Genomic DNA, 25169 nt, shown 5'->3' on the forward strand with positions numbered 1-25169 from the left:
CATCTAATAGCAATGAATCCACTCTTTCATCCTCGACTCCTGCCTTCACTAATGGGCTGCACTTCATGCTGAACTGGATGTATGTATCTCATCCACTCATGTTGCCTTAAAAAACACCTATCCTTAGCACTACCCAGCCTTGCTGCGGAAGGTGCTACCCTGCTGACTAAATACCGTATGGATCCCAGATCCCTATAACCGGACAAAATTCCGTAGCCCATGCAAAATGCACATCATGCCTCTGCTAGCCCCCCTTAATAAAACAAAATTTCAAACACAAACACTCATAAAAGGCTAGCAAAGGGGTTAAGAGTAAAGACAAAATGATCAGTCTCACCTGGCTGCCTGGGTGCTGTGATCCCAGCAGCCGCAGATCCTGAATCCGGTTGAATCGATTCAGGCTGGTCCCCGAAATGTTGCAGTGTCCTAATGCTTCACGCCATCCTGGTGATCGATCTGCTGCCTGCATGTTCCATCAGGCTCCTCCTTGCTCTTTGCCCCCGGGCCAGCCTGACACTGCCCGCCATCTTGTTGAAGCGCCGCTTCTGCCGCTGAATGGGTGGTGCCGGCCGGCTGCCGCACGCGATGGTATCCTCGCTGTGGGGCCTGCGTACCAGGCCCCCGTCCCTCTCACCATATCCTCCTGACCACGCTGAGAGGATCTGCCACCCGACAGGGCGTCTGCCGCACCCGGACCGTAAGCCTTCTGTGACGATGTAGAGAGGGAGGCCGACTCGCCCTCCGCTGCAGGCCCCACCGCCTAATCGGATTCCTCCCGGTTCTCGTAACGTGAGCTGCCGGCTTACAGCTCACACCCCGAGCCGGAGGGTCCCAGTAGGGCTCCTGATGCGGTGCCGAACCAGAAGGGGACCTGCAGACTAAGGTATGCCAGAGAATTAGCTTCCTGCGACGTCCATCCTGCAGTGCCTGAGGAGACCCGGTCACAGCTCCCTGTAGCAAGTCTTGGAAGGCAGTTTGCATCCAGCTAGCACCCAGCGACTCCTCAGCAGACTCCTCAGTTGTTGGAGCATTGTTTCCACCTCCATAATTAAGATTCTACAGAAAAGACCCCACAGCTTCTTGTCACTATGTGGGGGAACCTAAAATGGTTGCCCCACTAAGATGGTCACTGTCTTTAGAATGATAACTGGTACTCCAGCTCTGACCCCGCCTCCCCCTCATCCCAGCACTAGCCCCCACCTTATCCAAATACATTAACTCTGTAGTACCATCCTAATCCCTAACTCCAGCTCACTATATTCCCACTCAACCCTGTCATGTCGGCCTCCCTTTTAAGGCCTGCGGCCCAGTACGGCCTCTCTTTTCCTGAGCTCCTCTCAGCTGATTGATGACCGCAGATCACATCACAGTTGAATGTCTCAAAATTTTAACGGAAACCCAATTGCAAAGAAGATGTTTAGCCTCAAATACATGCATTTAAGGAAGAAAAAAAAATCCCCTTTAAAGGATTATTTTAATCACAAGAATATGCCCTCGCTATATGATCAGTGTGGGGACCAATGTCTGGAACAGCCAATAATCCCCAAAATTAAGGGCTTGCAGCAGCAGATTAGCACTTTGTTCACTTTACTGCTTTTCCTTGCCCAGCGGCGACCCAGTGACTAGTGATGTGTCGGTCGCGAACGATCCGACACAAAGAGCCGGCTCCTTGCTGTGAACTATGGGAGCCGGCACCCCAGTGAGAGCCACTAAAATCCCCGAATGGCTCTCACTGGGCCTAAAATGCCTATGTTCGGCAGGTTTAACTCCGCCCACCCGAACAAAACTCCGCCGTCTCAGCAAATTAATTGGTTCATAGAAAGCGAGCGGGGTTTACACGATAGGTGGGCGGAGTTTCAGACCGTAAGCAATAGGGATCCATTTAGGATCCAAAAAGAGACGGCACTTTTTGGTGAGCGGAGCCATGAGAGCCAGATCACCAAAAAGAGCCGGACTGCCCATCTCTACCAGTGACCCCACTGTTCATGCTATTCTGCAGTTACCGGCACACCAGGAGAAAGCAGCACTGTACTAGCACTGCAGTCCCATCATTCCCAGAATCAGTGCTGGTCCCAGATGTCTGTCCCCACTGATCATAAAAGATATTGTCCCAGGAAATGCCATGGATGGAAATCACCATTAACGCTGAACAATCAATACAGATTTTAGATTGATGAAAACATCAACTTAACCCATTCCTCCCAGTCTGGGTCTGTTGAGGACATGCAAGAGCATGACCGACGTAGCCTATCACATTGGATTTCACCCCCCATGGTCACTAACCATCCCTGGCAATATTTAGTAAATTGCACCCTATCAGTACATACCCATTCACAGATCATGGCAGATACTGATCTGTCCATCGGAGGTGTTCCTAAGGTTACGGCGTTGTTATAACAGGACTTTCCTTCACCCGGGGCAAATGATAACATTATTTTGTTCGCTCTGTTGTGATATATTCACAATATATGTATTTCCCATCTATATATATATAAAACTCAAAATCTGTAGTAGGTCGCTCTATACAAATCCACAGTTCTGATTTGGGTGAAATTTGGCACGCCTCCTTCTCCACCCACAGGAGCAGAATACTGTGCACGTTACATCTTGCTAGCGTTCCCCCGTCATGAGATTGGGGCCCCTGAAGATAGGCCCATTACATATAATGGAGAAATACTCTGAAAATGTCAATTGCAGGGTGACACTGAAAATTTTACTTTAGCTACCATAACCAACAATTCAACATATTTTCCGCGAGCGAAGCCGCAGGTATTCTACTAGTTGCTTTATAAAGTGCCAACATATTCTACAATGATGTACAGAAATGATCAGAATTCACATTAGTCCCTGTCCCTAATGTCACTCACAATATCTCAGGTGAACACACAATGGCAAAATTCACAAAAGTCAATCACCAAGGTGTATAATATGTGCAAGCACTGGAAAAATATGAGAACTATATGAACAGTGGTCGTGGAGGGTTGGGAAATCCTAATCTGCATGCAAATTTTTATTTTAGGCAAAGAAAATTTAAAAAATTTTACAGCCATTCTGACGTGAAATTTTCAAAATAAACACACCAGCCACATCAAGTCCAAGAGAACTATATAATAATTTATGCAGTTTGTACTGTGAGCTCTAAGGACAGATCTGCTTTAACTGGATGGGTTATAGACTATTTTGTAATTCTGTGCAATATATTTTGGTAATCTGCATGCATAACCATCTTCACAGCTTTGGCCTCTGGTACCGAACATGCACACAAATCAGGCAGCGTGAATACCATCATTATTTTAAATAGCAGCCGTCTGAATCATGGTGTAACTATAGAAACTGCTTACAAGCAACTCAGTCCTTATTATACAAGTAATCTCCTTCCTAGATGCATACCTGCGTTATGTCGGGCAACATAGCCAAGAGCCCAGGCAGCAGCTTCCTTTACTCCAGGGTCAAAGTCTTCCAGGCAAACCACCAGGGCATCTAAAGCTCCACAATCCACCACTGAGTGAGCCAGCTGAGGGGAATGTTTGGCAACTGCTCGTAGCACAAAAGCTGCAGCTTTCTTATAGAACCGCTGTTGGAAAAACACAAAGTCAAATCATTACAGAAGAAATAAATAGCTCCGGGCTAACATTATTATTCAATTCCCCTGAGGAGCATTACATGGCCTAAAAGTCTCTTTATACAGGAATGTCACTTTCCACAATCCGAGACTTTACCCCTTAAACCTCTGTCAGAGGCAACACATACAGCCAACTCACATCTCATGTTTTGCACTGATGAGGGGCAACACCCAGAAACACTTGTCTGCAACTTGAGATTCTGTTTTGGCTTTTATTCTAAGTCACATGGCAAAGCTTGTTAAATAATCGATATTGACTTTTACAATTGCTACTTTCAATAGGGGGAATAATCGATATTGACTTTTACAATTGCTACTTCCAATAGGGGGTGCTAGAGTTCTCTGAAGAGGCAATTTGCAATTTACTTTCCCAAAAGAGCATTGCATAGCCTATAAGTCTCCCTACGCTAGCATGTAGAGAGACTTTACCCTTTAGACACTATTCATTCTGGGGCATTAGATTTTTCATATATATTTTAGAACAAATTTAACTGCAAAATACTTTTCACAACTTTTTTATCCATAATGCAGTTCTGCTGGAATCGTTTCCTACAAACATGTACTTGTTACATTTATTTTTCATGTGTGTGGTTTTCTTTACTCGCCCAGCTGTGTAGTTATCAACTACGGGACGATTTGCAGACAGGCCTTGTTTACGTGTTTCAGAAAAAAATCCACTGCTGCTTGCCTCACAAATTCACTATAAATCCGAAACGTAATCCACGTGGTTTTTGTTGTGGACTTGGCTGCTAATGTCACTCCAATCCATGACAAATTATTGTATCGTGTGAAATCCTCCAAGGTGTAAGTTGCTGCAGAGAAGTAAATCAGCAGCATGCTCTTAGTTTAGTGCGGACTTGTTTCCTGCAGTGTTTTAAAAACCCATATAACATTTGTATTAAATTGTAAATTCACAGCAAATCCTGAACGTGTGAACAAACCCTAAAAGTAACCATTCACGTTAGATGAACATCGGCCTTGGCCACAGTTTCTTAGGACCTGCCATATGCAGTGGTTTGCAAAAGTATACACACACTTGGCTTTTAACCTGTTTTGTTACATTACAACCAGTGTTTAAATATTTTTTTTAATCGGATTTGTGTGTGATGCATCAGCACTAACTAGTCTAAAAACGCTGCAGAAACGCATCAAAATCCCCAACGTGTGCACATAGCCTTCGTTGGTTCCCTCGTTAAAGCTGAAGGCGAAACACGCATTGGGCAGGAGCAGTGCTGTGGTGTTTATACACAAGGTCTCTGTGTCTGCGCACTGTGGTGCTATTACCGACATCGAGCATTGAATGCAGTCTCTGTTTATTTAATTCTTATATGTATGTTTACTATTATAACTATTTTGTTGGCACTTGTCACTTTATATTTGATTGGTCATACCATTAGGTTGTTTACAATTTATTATGTGACTAAAGCATATTTAAAGGTATACAACACCGACTGCTTACAAATGTTCATTTATACTGATTAGTGTATATTTATTATCATTTTTTCGCAGGCCGATGACATTTTGTGTATATTGGCTGTGCTTCTTGTGTCTTAACCGGATGCATATATAAAAAAAATATTACCTTACCATGGGATTATAAACAAGTATGTTAGAAACTTGATTACTATTATTATTATTTTATTGTTGTAGTGTGTAATGCTTCCTATTATACACAAAGTGTACACCTTATAATATGCGCATTTGCATATGATTTTTCGATTATGATACCCCCACCACCCTGCACAAATTTTACTTCTGTTGAGGATATTTTCCCTTGGCCTGCAGAAACATATTGTAGATAATATGATAACTGACAACCACCAGCACAGATTCATGAACAATAAGTCTTGTCTAACTAACATGTTGTGTTTCTATGAGGAGGTAAGTGCAAATCTGGATGCTGGTGATGCGGCTGATGTGATTTATCTGGACTTTGCAAAGGCATTTGATACTGCTCCACATAACAGCCTGAGGGCAGTTTCACACGTCAGTGTCTCCGGTACGTGTAGTGACAGTTTTCTCACGTACCGGAGACACTGACACACATAGACACATTCGAATTAATGTGTCTATGCAGATGTCAGCGTGTTTTCACGGACCGTGTGTCCATGTGCAAAACACGCTGACATGTCCGTTTTTGTGCAACAGCACGGATCACACGGACCCATACAAGTCAATGGGTCCGTGTAAACACGTACCGCACATGGATGCTGTCCGTGTGCTGTCCGTGTGCGATCCGTGTGCGTTTTTATAAGTCAAAGGGTTAACATTGAAAATAATTTTTCAAAAACACAGACACGGACAGCATACGGATGGTACACATGGACATACAGATAGCACACGGATGTTACACGGATAGCTCCGGTACCGGAATTATCTGGACGTGTGAAACTGCCCTTATTCTGAAGCTACAGAAGCAAAGACTGGGGGAAACTATATTGCAGATGGGTAAGGGTACCGTTACACTTAGCGATGCACCAGCGATCCCGACAACGATATGGATCACTGGTGCATCGCTAAGTGGTCACTAGTGAGCTGCCACACAGGCAGATCTCACCAGCGACATCGCAGGGGTCGGGGGTCGCTACTTACCTGTCAGACGCGGCGATCCTGACGTCCTCCTGCCCGCCTCCACGCGTCGCTCGTCGGCGCCACAGGAAGCCCAGCAGGAAGTGGCGACGAGAAATGATCCAGGACCTTCTCGCGCGACCAGCGATAATCAGCAGGGGAGCCGGTCGGAGGTAAGTATCAGACATAGCGATATCGCTAGCAATATCGCTGCTACTTCACAAAATCGGTGACTTTACAGCAATATTGCTAGCGATATCGCAGTGTGTAACGGGGGCTTAAGGAATTGGCTAAATGACAGGAAACTAAGAGTCGTCATAAGTGGTACATTGTCTAAATGGGATATAGTCAGCAATGGGGACTGCAGGGATCTGTACTGGGAGCAGTGGGGACGGCAGAGATCTGTGCTAGGACTGATTCTTTTTAACCTTTTTATTAATGACCTTGTGGATGGGATTGAGAGTAAAGTGTCAGTCTTTGATGATGAAATCAAACTATGTAGGATACTAAAATCTGACGTTGACATTACAATATTACAAAACGATCTGGATATGATGTCTGAATGGGCAAATACTTGGCAAATGAGGCTTAATGTGGATAAATGTAAAGTAATGCACCTAGGACGGAGTAATCCTATTGCTTCCTATACATTAGATGGGAGAATACTCGGGACTACAGAGCAGGAGAAAGACTTGGGTATTTTCGTTACAAGTAAGCTGAGCAGCACCACTCAATGTCAAGCAGCAGCCGCAAACAGGAAAGGATTCTTTACAGTTAGAGCAGTCAGACTGTGTAATGCCGACCACAAGAGGTAGTAATGGCAGACACTATAACAGCTATTAAAAAAGGGCTGGACGATTTTGTTGATACACAACATTGCTGGTTATACTGTAGTTAAATTAGTAACGAAATGTACAATTGGTGCAGAAAGGTTGAAATTGATGGACCTAGGTCTTTTATTCAACCTATGTAACTACAGGGTGGGCCATTTATATGGATACACCTAAATAAAATGGGAATGGTTGGAGATATCAACTTTTTGTTTGTGACACATTAGTATATGGGAGGGGGAAAACTTTTCAAGATGGGTGGTGACCATGGCGGCCATTTTGAAGTTGGCCATTTTGGATCCAACTTTATAAATGGCCCACCCAGGTGTAGCCATATAAATGTAACCAATAAAATTTGATATTTTATTTAAATATAGTTGTGTATTATATTTACAGGTTGTACTTTTTGTGGATACACAACGTCTCTTCAATTGTTAACCTGTGTTAATTACACACAAAATTGAGACCAAAATTGAACTTTTTGGCCACCAAGGTAAATGCTATGACTGGCGCTACACCAACACAGTTCATGACCCCAAGAACACAATCCTCACAGTGAAACATGGTGATGGCAGCATCATGCTGTGGGGAAGTTTATCGGCAGCAGGAACAGGAAAAATGGTCCAAGTGGAGGGGAAGATAAATGGTGCAAAATACAGGGATATTCTTGAGAAAAACCTGTTTCAGTCTGTCAGTGATTTAAAACTGGTACGGAGGTTCACCTTCCAACAATACAATGACCCAAAGGAAACTGCTAAAGCAACACTCGAGTGGTTTAAGGAGAAACATGTAAATGTTTTAGAGGGGCCTAGTCAAAGACCAGACCTTTATCCAATTGAGAATCTGTGGTCAGATTTGAAGATTTCTGTTCATCCAGAGGAAACCATCTAATCTGAAGGAGCTTCCAGGTTTTGAGCTAGCAAAACACTAAGAATGGGGGGAGGTGAGGAGGTGTGAATACTTTTGCAAGTTACAGTACGTACAGCACGTGAATGACGCACACATACACAGGGATGGTATACTGATGCCACACAAATGACGCACACATACACAAGTATGTCACATGGACATGCACAATTAATAATTAATAATACAATTTAAATCAGTACCGGTGTTAAGAGTTTAATTGCACCGGTAGGTTGCATAGCTGATACAGTTAAAAAGTAATTTGGTTCCGGGTGGGGCCCTCAGAGCATGGTGCCTGGGGTGACTGCATACTCTGCACTCCCGGTAGCTATGCTAAGGGGCAAAATGTGAAAAATGCCCGGGGGGGGGGGGAATACTTCAGCAAGCCACTGTATCTCATGTGTCCGGGGTGTTTTGATTTCCGCCCAACTGCAGATACAGAAGGATTGTGCATGATGCATTTCAACATGCCCAACTTTTAGTTGTCACAGGAGAAAAGTCGAGAGGCTCGGCGGTGTCTCTTAGCGGCTTACTTTTCTCTCTTCATTGTGACCTTGTACACGCTTGGCTCAGAGATCGAGAGAAATGCAGCCTTTGCACACCGACATACAGCAACTGTACATGTTCCTGTCTGTACCAAGAACAGGAATATTACACCTCTTCTTCCAGGATTTTTAAGAGTACTATTGCCAATTACACTTTTGCTAGAAAGATTTCTGGAGGATAACCTGATCACAGGGTGTTTCCCTCTTAAAACCCCCTTTGATCATCTCTAATCTGTGAAGAAACCATCCAGCAAGAGATTAACGAAAATCCAATACACCAAAATAATCATTTTTGATACATTTGTAGCTGTAGGTTTCCTAGACAGACCACTTTGAATTTTATATTCCATAATATCTATTGAAGACATTGTCAGAAATAGTGATAATTCAACTAATACAAAAATAAATTGTCTTCATGCTCAATTTGTTGTAAAAAGTAAAATGATACTTGCTAGGATCAGAAGGATTTTCCATGCAGAAAAAAAAAGTCTTTGCATTCTCATATCAAATATATTTTAGGCTACTTTCACACTTGCGTTAGAAGGCGCAGCGCATGGCCGCCGTGCAGCTCCGACCCCCTGCCGCACCCCCTCCTGTCAGCTCCTCCTATGGGCACATGACGCTGCATGCGACCTGCGTACCCTATCTTTCTAATTGGGTACGCAGGGCGTGCGCTGGTTTGCTTTTGGATAGGGTAAATGCTAAAGATAGGGTACGCAGGTCGCATGCAGCGTCATGTGCCCATAGGAGCTGACCGGAGGGGGCGCGGCAGCGGGCGGAGCTGCACGGCGGCCGTGCGCTGCTCCTCCTAACGCAAGTGTGAAACTAGCCTTAGACTGTTCGTATAAATGGCAGCAAATTCTTGTGTTCAAAGCATACATTCCATGATGACATAATATCTGAACAATTGTCACTTGCCATCATCTTCTTATATGTTTTTCTCAGATCAGATGAATTGCTGCTGCTCATGAAGAGATCTGTGTGCAGAGAGTAACCTACCAATGAAGCAGGCCTGAGCAGGGCAATTATGAAGTCCGGCTCTCACATGTAATGATACTTCATGCAGCCCCTGCAACAAGCTATTAATCAGACACCAAAGAAAATATTCCAGCCTCTAAGTACACACACGTCGTCCCTGCTAGGAACACTATTTGTCTACTGATCTTCGGTCTTTGGAGAACGTTCTGTGATTTTTTTTCTCCTGCTGCTCTCTCCACTTTAACCAAATGATTATACAAGTTCATGTTTCATTTCAATTGCTTCTTTGTCTCAGCATCCAAAACACTTGGAGCAAGGAATAAAACAAGGCTGATCTTGTTACAATGCAGATATGTTAACTGTCCGAGTTCACATGTTCAATATATTTCTGCTTCCAATGTTAACTGCTGAGCCAGCGTCCCCAAACAGCTAGAGTGGGGAAAATAAAGTATTTAGTCAGCCACCAATTGTGCAAATTCTCCCACTTAAAAATATGAGAGAGGCCTGTAATTGACATCATAGGTAGACCACAGCTAAGAGAGGCAACATGAGAAAACAAATCCAGAAAATCACCTTGTCTGATTTGTCAAGATTTATTTCGCAAGTTAAGGTGGAAAATAAGTATTTGCTCATAAACAAAAGTCCATCTCAATATTTTGTTATATATCCTTTGTTGGCAATGACAGAGGTCAAATGTTATCTGTAAGGCTAAGTGCACACGTAGGAAAAGTGGTGCAGAATTTTCTGCACAAAATCCGCATCTCCTGGCAGAATCCGCAGCCGCGAATTTGCCGCTGTTTTTATGCGGATTTTGTGCGGATTTGCCGCGGAATTGATGTGGATTTTCTGCAGTTGTCGCCACTGCGGATTTCTATCATGGAGGGGTTCATAAACGCTGCAGATCCGCACAAAAGAAGTGACATGCACTTCTTTTAAATCTGCAGCAATTCCGCACTGATTTTTCTGCACCATCTGCAGCTTTTTTTTTTTCCCATTGATTTACATTGTACTGTAAATCACAGTGCAGATCTGCAGCGTTTCTGCGCGGAAAAATCCGCTGCGGATCCGCAGCAAATCTGCATCGTGTGCACATAGCCTAAGCCTTCACAAGGTTGGCACACACTGTTGGTGGAATGTTGGCCCATTCCTCCATGCAGATCACCTCTAGAGCAGGGTTCCCCAACTCCAGTCCTCAAGGCCCACCAACAGATCATGTTTTCAGGATTTCCTTTGTATTGCACAGGTGAAGCAATTATCGCCTGAGCAATACTACGGAGATCCTGAAAACATGATCTGTTGGTGGGCCTTGAGGACTGGAGTCGGGGAACCCTGCTCTAGAGCAGTGATGTTTTGGGCCTTTAAGTTGCTTCATACTTTTTGAAGCCTTTTATGTTGGAGGCAAATAATTCAACTTTTCTGATTTCACATAGGGTCTTTAACCAACTATCTCCTGTTCCATGCATATAGTATGTGGCTCTACGAAGCTTCTTCTGCTGCTGGAACAGGGGTCCCATCTTTTGGTGGACATCAGCGAACTATACGCAACCACTGCTCTACAACACATCTGTGATAGGAGAAAATCTGCCCCAATGATGTAGGCTATTATTGTATTAAATAATAGTAGAAATACTTCAAGGGAACATGTCATGTCGTTTGTAACATGTAAAGTATCCCCAGTGCGTTGTTACATTTTATATAGTTATATCTTACCTGCTTGTTTAATCATAGGGGTATGCGTCATTGCGTTCAATTATGCTTATCTCTGCCCACGCCCGGGGTTTGCGTCACGGTATATCCTGCGCTTGCGCAGTGTATATTGCTTTGCAGCACTTGCGCAGTGTGTATTGCATCACTAACAACACACTGGGGACACTTTACATATCACAAAGGACATGACAGGTTCTCTTTTATTCAGACCCCAGACAGGACCCCAAAATTAAATAAAATCCCCAGGCTCATTCGGAAATTTATTTTTCTTTATTTCTCTGGCCTCAGTTTCCCATGGACTGTATCGTCCTAAAAGACAATGGGCACCTATAGCATGGAAAAAATTACATTTATATTTGTTAGCGGTTAACGTTAATTAATAAAATTAAGCTTTAGTGTGCAATCTTTATTCCTTCATATGCAGTGTGCAACCTGATCCAAGATTCAGGTTTCTCTTGTGACAGTATCACTCCCAGCAAGGCCAGTTTCAGTCCGTTTTTTTTCAGTACTGCAAAAAACGGTATAGAAGATGTCAGTGTCTGTGTGTCCATGTGTGTAATACTTGCGGCACACGTGTGACAACAGTGTGCCGCGTAAGTACCACACGTACCGGCGCCATGAATTTCTCACCGTGGTCAACGGTGAAGTCACTGAGCTTGAACTGCGGTGACCTCATCATTGACTTTACCATGGTGCTGAGGTCACCGCATTTCAACCTGCAGGGAATGCAGCCCTAGTGACCGGTAGTAACCTCGATGATGTCCTCGCAGCAGCTCATTCATCAGTGGTTCTCAGCCTGGGCGGTGGCATCTTGGCACAGTCCAGGTTGAAAACTATTTATCCCCCAGACATGGATTACGGCGTGGGACAGAACAACGGACAGGTGAGGGATATTGTTTTTTCATTTTTGTTTTACTACAGGAGAGGGATTACTGAGGGATTCAGTGGAATTAGGCTTTAGGTGAGTATAACTGTGTTAGTTATTTATTTATTTTTTCCATAAACTAGTTTATTTATTAATTGAGAACAGCATATAGTTACAACATTTCTAAATACAACTAGAGAGGTAGTTTTCATTATAGTGGTATAGAGACTATGGTGATACTATCAAAAGATTTCAAAAATATCAAGATAATACGGTGCTTGTTATTTTTAAATAAAAATGGAAAAATGTGTTTTATTTTATTTCTAATAGCTGACTTTACACTTGCTATGTATTTATTTACTATACAGCTATTGGATTAGTAATGGATAGGTGTCTTATAGTGCTATAGGGCAAGTGGGAAGAGCTGGGCAAAGCGCCAGAATTGGCTTATTTAATTGATGTGCCTTTTCTGGGTGGCTGCGAGTTGCTATTTTTAGGCTGGGGGGGGTCAATAACCATGGTTCCTTACCAGCCTGAGGATATCAGCCCCCAGCTGTCAGCTATAGCAAGGCTGGTTGTCAAAGATGTGGGGAAACACAAGCCATTTTTTTCAATTATTTATTTAAATAGTTAGAAAAAAAAGCAAGAGGATCCCTCTATTCTTGATAACCTGCCTTGCTTAAGCTGAAAAGCTGAGGGTTGCAGGTCCCAGCTCTCAGTTTTGCCTGGCTGGTTATAGAAAATACAGGGGAACCCATGCCGGATTTATTTATTTATAGTGCAGTCGGCGAGTGATGAATACTCCCATCAGCATCTCTTGCTCTCACTGTTATTAGCGGCAGCAGGTGTAGGCTGATGGGAGTAATAGTTCCATAAGCCGCCGCTTGTTTTCTCTGTTATCAGTTGAAAATAACTCATCATTCTTCCCTGCTCGCGCTGATCATCAGCAGAGCAGAAGAGAATGATGAGAGCTGTCTTCAGCACCCAACGCCAGGGAACAGAGCTAACTGTACCACTGCTTCTCAGGTGCCAATACGTGTCACACAGATGATATACCAGTGTGTCATCCGTGTGCGGAACGTTTTGCGGCCTGTGCTGCCAGAAAAAAAACGGACATTTCAGCATGTCTTGCTCACAGACACACGGTCTGTGGAAACACACTGAGATGTGCACAGACCCCTTCACTTGAATGGTTATACTTGTGAAAGTGTCACCACACCTACCCGACACACAGTCGTGTGAAAGAGGCTTAATATAGGCTGGATATGAGGTCTGTGTCCATCTAGGTAGAAACTGTCTACACTAGCTCATAAAGCTGCACAGCTTCTATCCTGTACATTTCCCCCCTCTTCATATGTTTTCTACCTTGTCTATAGCATGCCTATTCTCTCTGGGATACTCTCTCACTTTTCCACTGCAGGTCTGCGTATACCCCCTTCCCTGCTGTGATTTCTAAAACTGATAGAAGGGATGGTGGGCGGGGGTGCAGAGAGAACCATCCACTCTGATGGGTTTGTAACATTTCATTTAGAATGGTTTTTTTTAACGTTGTATTTAGGAAGCAAACAAACAATAAAAAAAAATACTGTACAGGTGTACATAGTCCTTAGGCAGATGGCCATCCCAGGTAAGGGAAGGCACAGACTGGTTGGTGACCAAGCTGTGGCTAATGGAGGAGGTAGGCAAATGATACATTCCTAGGCTTACTGTTATGTATTACATTAGTATCTTGGGCTTAAACAATTAAGCCAATATGCACAACAGAATCAAAAAATGTGCAAAAGATCAAGAAGTAAATAAATAAATATTTTATTGTTAAAAGCAGTTATCAACAGTTTGTAGACATAAAGAGTAGGACAAATAAAATAATTAGGTGGGAAGTAAAACCACACTCCCAGATATTTATAGCAAAATAATAAGGGAGCATAATCATTACTGATCAATACTGATACTCAATAAAAGAAAGAGCCTTAAATTAATCAATGCTTTAAAGCAGTGAAGAAGAGAGGGGAAGGAGGAGAGGTGCCTCATAGGTAAAGTAATATGCAGTCGCATCAGTGAGACCTCACCTATAACACAGACTGAACCACAAGCCCAACTGCAGCACCTGAAACCACAATCACTATATCCCTCCTACAAAGGGGGCAGATATACATAGACAGAAATTCACCAAACTTTGCTTTTGTAACGTTTATAATATTATTACATATGGTGTAAAACAAAATAATGTGTGATTAGATTGTGGGATAGGAACAGGATTGGCAGTAGGGCATGGAAACTTCAAGCTTCAAAAATCTCTTATATGGTTATGTAGACTAACCTTTACACAATGTTGATCACATCCACGTATAAAGAGTGGCACTTCCATAATAGAAAACATGCATCTTACAGAAAAGTAAGATGGACGAAGAGTATCCTGACAAGGTTATGATTTGGTAACTCAGAAGTAATTAGTCTTATTAGTGACTTATTAATTCATGCAATGCAAATCCCTCCTGGAGATGGTTGCATTTCGCTTCCCAAAAGTCTCCTCTTGAGACAAAAGACACAACGCTGACGAACATTACACCCACAAAGTATTGAGCATCTGGACCTCCATGTACATGGGATGCCATTACTACATGATTTACTTGTGAGCTGGGATCTTTTACTATACAATTATGCACAGATGCAATAAGAAGCTGTGAGTCAGACCTGATGGCAGCTACTAGAAATCTTTAGCTTGTCCAACTACCTTACCACAATTAGCAACCGCAGAATTTGCAGGCAGCCTTTTGGCAGCAAATCAACATAAGTAGTTCAGTGAACTCACTCCAGATAATAGTGCATCATCGGCGGCTGGTGGATCATGGTATTAGAGGAACTAGTCACCTACATGGCAAGTACAGTACAGGTTTATGACAGCTCTATAGGAAGCAACCAAAGTCATATACTAAAGAGTTCACATTCATGCAAATGAAAAGGTTTGTACCGTAGTTTTGTAAAGCTGTGTGCACACACTGCGGATTAGGTGCGGATTCATCCGCGCGGATTTTGTAAAATCCGCAGGTGAAACCGCAGGTCAAAAGACCTGCGGTTTTACCTGCGGATTGCTCTGCGGTTTTGCCCTGCGGTTTTTCATCTCCTCAATGGAGGAGATGGCAAACCGCAGCGGAATCCACACAAAGAATTGACATGTCAATTCTTTCTGCGGATTGAAAACCGCAGATAATCCGCGCGGAAAATTCCGCACCGCCTGCATTGCGGTTTTTGATTCCCATAGGGAATCATGCTGCTGTACACCGCAGCAAAATCCGCAGCGTGTGCACACAGCCTAAGGCTGTGTGCACACGCTGCGGATTTTGCTGCGGTTCCGCAGCAGTTTTGGCCGCTGCGGACCCGCAGCAGTTTCTGCTGCGGTGTACAGTACCATGATTCCCTATGGGAATCAAAAACCGCAATGCAGACGGTGCGGAATTTTCCACGCGGATTATCTGCGGTTTTCAATCCGCAGAAAGAATTGACATGTCAATTCTTTGTGCGGATTCCGCTGCGGTTTGCCATCTCCTCCATTGAGGAGATGAAAAACCGCAGGGCAAAACCGCAGAGCAATCCGCAGGTAAAACCGCAGGTATTTTGACCTGCGGTTTCACCTGCGGATTTTACAAAATCCGCGCAGATGAATCCGCACCTAATCCGCAGCGTGTGCACACAGCCTAAGGACGCCACCACAGCAAATCTGCAAAGATATTCACAGAAGCAAATCCACACCTGATCTTGCAGGTAATTTCACTCCAGACTTGTGCAAGTAAATTAAAAAAAATAAAGCCACAATACTTACCACTTATGCCGCTCGTAATTCAGTTTCCAGGCCGATCTCAGTACGTCCTAGCCTTCTGTGGTTGGCTGCGATCTTCTTACTAGCTGTAGCATTTACAAAGAACAAAACGTTCCCACAGAAGGTTGAGATGTACTGAGATCAGCACAGAAACAATCCTAGGAGCAGCAAAGAGACAAGTATCATCGTTTTTTTTTTTTCAATTTTCGCTGGAAAAATTTTTTTTGGGGGTGCTAAGACTTGTGGATTTTGATGCAAACCAACAGATTTGCAGCAATCTGTGACTACAAGATTAGGACACAATATCAACAAATCTGAAATAGGGGCCTACAAAACAGACACTCGGGCCACAAAGTGGGGGAAACTGGAAAATCGCAAGAAACTGTGTTTGCCTGCTTGGATGAACACAGGGAAGTTAGACTATCCGATACCTTTCAAATTTCAGTGATTCAATTTAATTAGAGAGTACTGAAAAAAGACACAGGAGGAAAAACGTACGCATCAATCACATCCTTCAATCGAAACGGATAGGATCTGCAGAGTCGTAGGACCTCGGCCTGAAGACACCACACTTCTAAGAGTTATTTGTTTTATACATTTCCTCTAAGTGCTAGAAGCGATCTTCAACCAGGGCCCTAAAGGATCCTATTGAATTAGAGTACACCAGTCCAAATCCGTCCATTCTTAGGCTGTGTGCACACGCTGCGGATTTTGCTGCGGTGTACAATACCATGATTCCCTATGGGAATCAAAAACCGCAATGCAGACGGTGCGGAATTTTCCGCGCGGATTTTCTGCGGTTTTCAATCCGCAGAAAGAAATGACATGTCAATTCTTTCTGCGGATTCTGCTGCGGTTTGCCATCTCCTCCATTGAGGAGATGAAAAACCACAGGGCAAAACCGCAGAGCAATCCGTAGGTAAAACCGCAGGTATTTTGACCTGCGGTTTCACCTGCGGATTTTACAAAATCCGCGCGGATGAATCCGCACCTAATCCACAGCGTGTGCACACAGCCTTAGGCCTCATTCAGACTTGCAAGATTTTTCACATATGCAAAAAAAAGCCTCCCAGCTAATTCGACTATGGACTCTGGCACTTTATGGATGTGTTTGCTTCAGTTAGTTTTAAAAGAAATTGGTCTGCGTTTCATCAGTGTTTTGTAACCAATTTTTATCAGTGTTTGGTCAGTGTTTCAGATTTTACCATTAGTTTGAATTAAGGTTTCGCAGATGTACGTATAACTTCAGAAGGCAGTCAGCTTGGTGACAAAAAGAGATTATCTGAAGAAGGGGGCACCCCTGTCTACTGCCGGCCACCTCCAAAGAGACACAATATCCAGCTCACCAGTGAGTTATCCAGCTCTCCACCTTTGAGCTCCCCATGACATCCCTCGTTGAGTAGCTCACTGCACCCGATTTGATCTTGCCACCTGCGTCCAATGATTTTTTGCGCCCTACTAAAGATCATTTCAACCGATGAATGAGTGTTTTGCTAGTTCATCGGGTGATCAGCAGACTGTGTACATGGCAAGATAATCATGAAGCGAGCGTTTTTAAGAAAAATCATTCATGATTATCTTGCTGTTTAAATGCAGCTTACTGGAGGATCTTATTGACCACTACCAAGACACAGTTCTGCAGAAAATGAAGCCCTTGGTTTCTGTTCAGACAATTGTATGGTTTCCCTTCCAGACTAAAACTGTCTGTCTCTACATTATTCTGCTCTCACTTTAGGTAGTGACAAATTCTCTTCAAATTTCAAATTTTCTGTTCAGGTATGGAAACTATTAACTATGGGTATCCATTTAACATATAGCATACATTGTAAGATTGCGAGCAGCGCCCTTACTCATCTTGCTATCTGTTGAATTGTGTGTTACTCTGTAATGTCTTTATTGTCTGTACATGTCCCCTCTGAATTGTTGAACAGTGGTACAGAATATGTCAATGCTATAGAAAAAAAATTATTATTGATACAAACTAATGCAAACTTTCTGTTTGACTATATACACTGCTCAAAAAAATAAAGGGAACACTTAAACAACAGAATATAACTCCAAGTAAATCAAACTTCTGTTAAATCAAACTGTCCACTTAGGAAGCAACACTGATTGACAATCAATTTCACATGCTGTTGTGCAAATGGAATAGACAACAGATGGAAATTATTGGCAATTATCAAGACACCCTCAATAAAGGAGTGGTTCTGCAGGTGGGGACCACAAACCACATCTCAGTACCAATGCTTTCTGGCTGATGTTTTGGTCACTTTTAAATGTTGGTTGTGCTTTCACACTTGTGGTAGCATGAGACGGACTCTACAACCCACACAAGTGGCTCAGGTAGTGCAGCTCATCCAGGATGGCACATCAATGCGAGCTGTGGCAAGAAAGTTTGCTGTGTCTGTCAGCGTAGTGTCCAGAGGCTGGAGGTGCTACCAGGAGACAGGCCACTACATCAGGAGATGTGGAGGGGTGCCGTTGGAGGGCAACAACCCAGCAGCAGGACCGCTACCTCCACCTTTGTGCAAGGAGGAACAGGAGGAGCACTGCCAGAGCCCTGCAAAATGACCTCCAGCAGGCCACAAATGTGCAAGTGTCTGCACAAACGGTTAGAAACAGACTCCATGAGGATGGTCTGAGGGCCCGACGTCCACAGATGGGGGTTGTGCTCACAGCCCAACACCATGCAGGACGCTTGGCGCACAGAAACCAGGATTGGCAAATTCGCCACTGGCGCCCTGTGCTCTTCACAGATGAAAGCAGGTTCACACTGAGCAAATGTGACAGACATGACAGAGTCTGGAGATGCCGTGGAGAGCGATCTGCTGCCTGCAACATTCTTCAGCATGACCGATTTGGCAGTGGGTCTGTAACGGTGTAGGGTGGCATTTCTTTGGAGGGCCGCACAGCCCTCCATGTGCTCACCAGAGGTAGCCTGACTGCCATTAGGTACCGAGATGTGATCCTCAGACCCCTTGTGAGACCATATGCTACTGCGGTTAGCCCTGGGTTCCTCCTAATGCAGGACAATGCCAGACCTCATGTGGCTGGAGTGTGTCAGCAGTTCCTGCAAGATGAAGGCATTGAAGCTATTGACTGGCCCGACCGTTCCCCAGACCTGAGTCCAATTAAGCACATCTGGGACATCATGTCTCGCTCCATCCACCAACATCACGTTGCACCACAGACTGTTCAAGAGTTGGCAGATGCTTTAGTCAAGGTCTGGGAGGAGATCCCTCAGGAGACCATCCGCCGCCTCATCAGGAGCATGCCCAGGCATTGTACAGTAGGGAGGTCATACAGGCACGTGGAGGCCACACACATTACTGAGCATCTTTTCCTTGCATGAGGCAGTTCCACTGAAGTTGGATCAGCCTGTAATTTGATTTTCCACTTTGATTTTGAGTATCATTCCAAGTCCAGACCTCCATGGTATATTCATTTTGATTTACATTGATAATTGTTATGTTTTATTGTTCTGAACACATTCCACTATGCAATGAATAAAAATTTGTAAATGGAATATTTCATTCAGAGGTATCTAGGATGTGGTACTTTAGTGTTCACTTTAATTTTTTGAGCAGTGTATATATTTGTAACGTTTTTTCCATCATATTGGATAATAAAAAAGAAAGAATTCTCACCAGTGGAATATTGGTCTCACTATCCGCACATATGGGAGCTGCCCTGAAATAAAGTTAATGAGTTCTGCCATGTGAACATTGTCAAAATACATCCAATAAAGAAAACCATGCAGATTGCTCCATGTACACTGCTTCTGTAACAATCTTTACTCATATACCTCAGGTCACTGTAGTCTTAGTGTGCAGCAATTTTTAAATTTTATATTTTTGGAACGCACAATTGATTTTTCCTCTCGGTAGACAAATGCTTCTTTGAGAAAGGGCCAGGGATCACGCCAGAAGATTTTCTTTCCGTATTGGATTCATCACAAAGCAAATATGAACAAATGCACTGCAAACTTTTCTCTGACAGCAGGCAAACACGGTGTCCAGGCCTAGAGCGTTGGACACGCTCTCTATAGAAATGGATATCTGCCTGTGAACATATACCGCAGCAGAAACAGACAGTGTTTACAGGGCAAATGTCAACTTCACTTTTACAAATATTGCTAGTAGAAATAAGACAAATAAGTGGCAAAACATACCCACGTATAGCGTTAAAAAGTCTTATTGTGCATTCAGACAGTGAACAGGTTAATGATTGCCACACAATATTCAGGTTCAGTCCACTTCTTTCGATCTCATTCAGGGATGAGAAAGCAGAAAACTGTCCGGCCAGGCACAGTTCACTGTCAGTTCTCGGAACCAAGACTGAGAAAGTTTCCACTCACTTTGGTTTATTTGCTGAAGCTGGATCATATCCAGCAACTCTGGAACTAAAAGACAGATTAAATGTGTTTGTGCTTCAGTACTCCGGGCAGTTTATCATCCTGACATTTTTTTTTTTTTTTTTTAAATTAACCCTGAGAGGCCTTGGAAAGTGCTCCCAGCTGGCCTCTACACCGGTGAATGGGTTAATTGACCTATTTATAGCAGCATGGATAGGGCTCTACATTTTACTGTCCAAACTGTACAGAATATTGAAGGTTACCAGAGACCGAATGTGGGGCAGAAAAAAACGCAGCAGAAGGACACCAAAAAATTACATAATTCATTTTTAAAGCTGTTCCCACGTCTACTCCTTCTCGTATAAACCTGTCAGAAATATGGAAGTTAATCCTTTGGCTGCAATGACAAGGTGGAAGAGTTTCATTTTTAATAAGCTGACATTAGATGGTTAAGTCCTGAACCCTGATGGAGAAGGCAAAGTATTTAGGTGATGACTGAAAGCTTTTCAGCTATTGTTTTATTTAACTCAGCTACACATTTATTTATTGTAATTATGATTGTTATATTAGATACATTAAACTTTGCATCAGCAGTAGGAAACCACACGTCATAAGATATACCTTCGGTTCATAGCCACTATTGGATCTCATTATAAGGCCTCGCTGACACTCGTTTAAAAACGCCAAGTGCAATGCGAGAAAACATCGCACTCGCACCAATGTTATCAAATTAGTCAGTGCTGATCTGCGAGTTTTGCCTCAGCTCTAATTGGACTGAAGAAAAAATACAATCGCAATAAGCTGTGATTGGCAGCGTACATCGGACGGGACTCGCCTAGCAAGTTTATGGAAACACAAAATTTCATCAGCCACGTAAAGTAAATTCACAGCCAGAACCCTCAGAATAGAGAAACGACCCTCTGAGAAAGGTCCTCAACTGAACCGAAACGATGCCATCAGTACGGGCCATTACATTTTTCTAACTTTCTATTTTGAGAGTGATGTCTTCACTTTTGTATGTAGATAGATAGGTAAATAGATCTCTTGTAGGCAGGCTCGGACTGGCCCATAGGGGAACAGAGGAATCCCTCGGTGGGCCCCTGAACAGATTTGGGCCCCCAACCCCACTGTATGGGCAGTACTTGGCATAATCCACTTGATTCACACTGTGTAGAAAAAAAAGTAGCATCTCATTCATTAACCAAACTACCCAGTTTATTATTATATAGAGATATAGGTACATTTGTGAACAAGAGTCGTGTAATATTTGTATGCAGGTAAAAAGTGTCCCCCCCCAAAAAAAAAATAAAAAATCAATGTTACTGGTGGGCCCTCAGCACCCCAGTCCTAGAATGCTGCCTATAGACTGAGCCCTCGCGGGCAGGGTCCTCTCTCCTTCTGTACTTGTGTGTCCCTTGTCTTGCACATGTTTATTGTACTTGTCTATATTTCCCCTTTTCACATGTAAAACGCCATGGAATAAATGGCGCTATATAAATGTATAATAATAATAATGTTACAAGCCCCCTACATATAATAAACTTTCACCCTATAGTGCCTTTCATGTGGCACCTAAAGGGTGTTTTGTAGTGATGAGCATAACTGCTCATTACTCGAGTTTGTATAGGGTGCCTGGGTATGCACTGAGCATCGCAGGTGCTCGAGCAACATGTTCAAGTCCCCGCAGCGGCATGTTTCACAGTTGTTAGACAGTCATAAAGCATGCGGCCGTGGGTACTTGAACATGTAACTCGAGTACTCGTGATGCTTGACTAATGAGCAATTATGCTCATTATTAGTATTTAACCTATTAAATAATTTTTTTTAAAAAACGATGTGGGTTCCCTCCTATTTTTGATAACCAGCAAAGGTAAAACAGACAGTTCTGGGCTTATAGTATCGCTGCAGTCTGCGAGACCTGGCGGCTCTGATGAGCTTTGTCATCAGTACCCGGCACCTGTAAATAGCAGTCACTTTACTGCTATTCACAGATGACGTAGCCGGATTCAAAAGACGTAAACTACATCAGAGCTGAGTGAGCACATAAATAAATTGGTGGACGAGGGACAGTCTCGTTTTTATTTCTGTCTTTTTATGTTTTTCAGGTATCCATTTCTGGGCTACATCGGATTCAGTGGATTACGACGGATCTTCATGGGATTTTTTTATTTTTTTCGATACATTGCTGAATAAGGGAGAATGGGAGACTCTTTAGTCAAATAGAGGTTTTTTTTTATATGTGTCTGATTTTATTTTTGATTACTGGGCTAGTAATGAAGGTGTCTTCTAGACACCTCTCCATTTCCAACCCCATGGCTTTATGGCAGATGTGATTTTTGACAAATCAAAACGGTCAACAACCCCAACTGCCACCGCACTAGGGCAATTGGGAAGAGATGGGCAAAGCACCAGAATTAGCACATCTAATGTGATGTGCCAATTTTTGGGCGGCTGTGGGCTTGTATTTGTAGGCTGGGAAGAGCCCAATAGCCAGAGACTTTTCCAGCCTGATAATATAAGCCAGCAGCTGTCTGCTTTACCTTGGCTGGCTATCAAAAATAGGGAGGATCCCACATTATTTTTTTACTATTTATTTTGTAACATACAGTGGCATGTAAAAGTTTGGGCACCCCTGGTCAAAATTACTGTTATTCTGAAGAACTGTTAAACAAGTTGAAGATATTTTTAATTTATTACATTTTAAAAATTACAAAAAGGAAAATCTGCCGATGCAAAAGGCTTGTTCACCATCATCGTTAGGAAAGGTCAGGTGATGCAAATCTCCCAGCTTTATAAAAACCCAGCCTACTGTAACCTTGTGCCAAAAAACAGCAGCCATGTGTTCCTCTCAGCAGCTACCTAGCACTCTGAAAATGAAATTGGCAGAGGTCCACAAAGCAGAAAAAGGCTATTAGAAAATAGAAAAATGTTTTCAAGTTGCCCTTTTCTTAGTTTGAAATGTAATTAAGAAATGGCAGTTAACAGGAACAGTGGAGGTCAAGATAAGGTCTGCAAGATCAAGTAAAATCAGAACCCCCGCTTGATTGCAATAAACCTTCAGAAGATTTTGCAGACTCTGGAATTGTGATACACTGTTATACTGTTCAGAGACACCTGCACAAATATGGCCTTCATGGAAGAGTGTTAGAACAGCACCGGCACCCCTGAATGTGTCCCCTTCCTCCTCATAGCAGGGATGCCAGCATGTTCACTTACCCGTCCTCGCTCCCTCGGCGTCTGTTTCCTCCCAGGACCTGCGCATGGCATGCAGGTTTCCAGGGAGTGTGCTTAGGGCATGCGCGCTCCCTGTCTCTTAAAGGGGCAGTGCACACTTCTCAAAACATCCCCAGTCAATAGCTGGGAGACATCTGATATTAAAGGCACCCTCCCTTATTGGGAGGTGCCTTAGCAACTTTAGTATTCAGTGTGTTTCCTGCTTTGTGAAGTCCCTGTTCCTGTGCCTCCTGAACCTGATCCTGTCCATCCTTACTGCCTGTCTGAACTGGGCCCTGTCTGCCCTCCTGTAACCAGTTCCTGAGGCCGTCATGCCTTTAACAAGTCCAGAATCTGGTCCGTCTTCTCGGCATCGATACCGCTATCCTCACCAGTTCAGTCTGAACCTGCACCTGTGATCCTGTACCTGAGTCCGCCCTGTGTTCCTAAACCTATCATGTCCATTATTGATCCTGTACCTGAGTCCGTCCTGGGCTCCTAAACCTATCCTGTCCATTATTGATCCAGTACCTGTTCTGTCTACCAGCTGCACGTCCCCGTTTTCCAGCAGTTGAAATTCACCGAAGTGAAATTCTCCCGGTGAACTCGCTTCTGCACTATGAGACTTTCTCATGCTGTTAGCAGGGAGCTCACCGAGGTCACCGAAGTTCAGCCCAGCTGAGAACGCAGCCTCAGTGACGTCACCGCTAGTCACTGATGCTGCGGTAGTTCATTCCCCAGTGGTTTTCAGTCTGGACGGTCACATCTTAGCACCATCCAGGTTGAAAACTATTTTCTCCCTCAGACATGGATTATGGCGTGGGACAGAACGACAGACAGGTACATGGTATATCGTTGTTTTATTATTTTAGTTTTATTACAGGCGATTGGGGACTTTGGTGGAATTAGGGGAGGTTGTAAGTACAGTTTAATTAAGATTATTAAAGGAGTCCGTGTCATTTTTTCAAATAAAGGACTTTATTCTTGGTGTGTGTTTTCATACCATGTGACTATGGGGTTAGTAATGGGGGCGTCTTATTAATGCCTCTCCATTACTTACCTCTGGCCTTGATGTCACCAGACAATACAAAGGTGACATCATTCCCCCCTACAACTATTATACCACTTGCCACCGCTACAGGGCAAGTGGGAAGAGCGGGGCTAAGTGCCAGAATTAGCGCATCTTAGAGATGTGCCTTTACTGGGGCTGTCGAGAGCTGATGTTTTTGGCCTGGGGAGGGCCAGTATCCATGGCCTCTTCCTAGGCTATTAATATCAGCCTGCAGCTGTTTGCATAGCCTTTGCTGGTTATTAATTATAGGAGGAACTATTTAATAATTAAATACATATACAGTAAGCTGCACACACACTGCACTAATTATATTTGTAACAGACATCAATATATCTACCTATTCTCTTTGTATTTACTGTATGTAATCCATCTCCTCTAGCCTGTCGGCTCCTGCAGTGATTTTAAACTACACGGCTGCTGAATTACCGGCTTTTCTTCTATGTATCTATGTAATATAAATTGTATATGTGTGTGTGTCACTAACATAGAATATATATATATATATATTCTATGTGTATATATCTATTCTAACCTGTCAGTGTGATTTTACTGTACGCGGCATGAATTACGAGCTTTTCAAATGCGATCGGTGTGTAAAAATCGGACAGATCTCACATCGTCCAAGTGCTGTGTGATTTTTGTCTTGCACTCATTGACTTCTATTGCGGGATGCGATCCGATTACAAATCGCA

The 25169-nt window shown here is 43.3% G+C and overlaps 1 protein-coding gene across 3 annotated transcripts in view; it reads right to left on the bottom strand.

Annotated features, from left to right (window-relative positions):
• The window catches only part of SPAG6 (sperm associated antigen 6), a 251931-nt gene that overhangs the window by 119129 nt on the left and 107633 nt on the right, over window positions 1-25169 (bottom strand). For 2 of the 3 annotated variants that reach the window (XM_073581813.1, XM_073581814.1), the window contains one exon: window positions 3391-3574. In XM_073581813.1, coding sequence (XP_073437914.1) covers window positions 3391-3574 — 184 coding nt within the window. Of the gene's footprint in view, window positions 1-3390; window positions 3575-9389; window positions 9660-25169 lie in introns of those variants that run through there. The other variant, XM_073581815.1, reaches the window with a different exon arrangement.

The sequence above is a fragment of the Dendrobates tinctorius genome, unplaced genomic scaffold (genome assembly GCF_039654945.1).
Source record: "Dendrobates tinctorius isolate UK_male_01 unplaced genomic scaffold, ASM3965494v1 ptg000070l, whole genome shotgun sequence".
NCBI classification, from domain to species: Eukaryota; Metazoa; Chordata; class Amphibia; order Anura; family Dendrobatidae; genus Dendrobates; species Dendrobates tinctorius.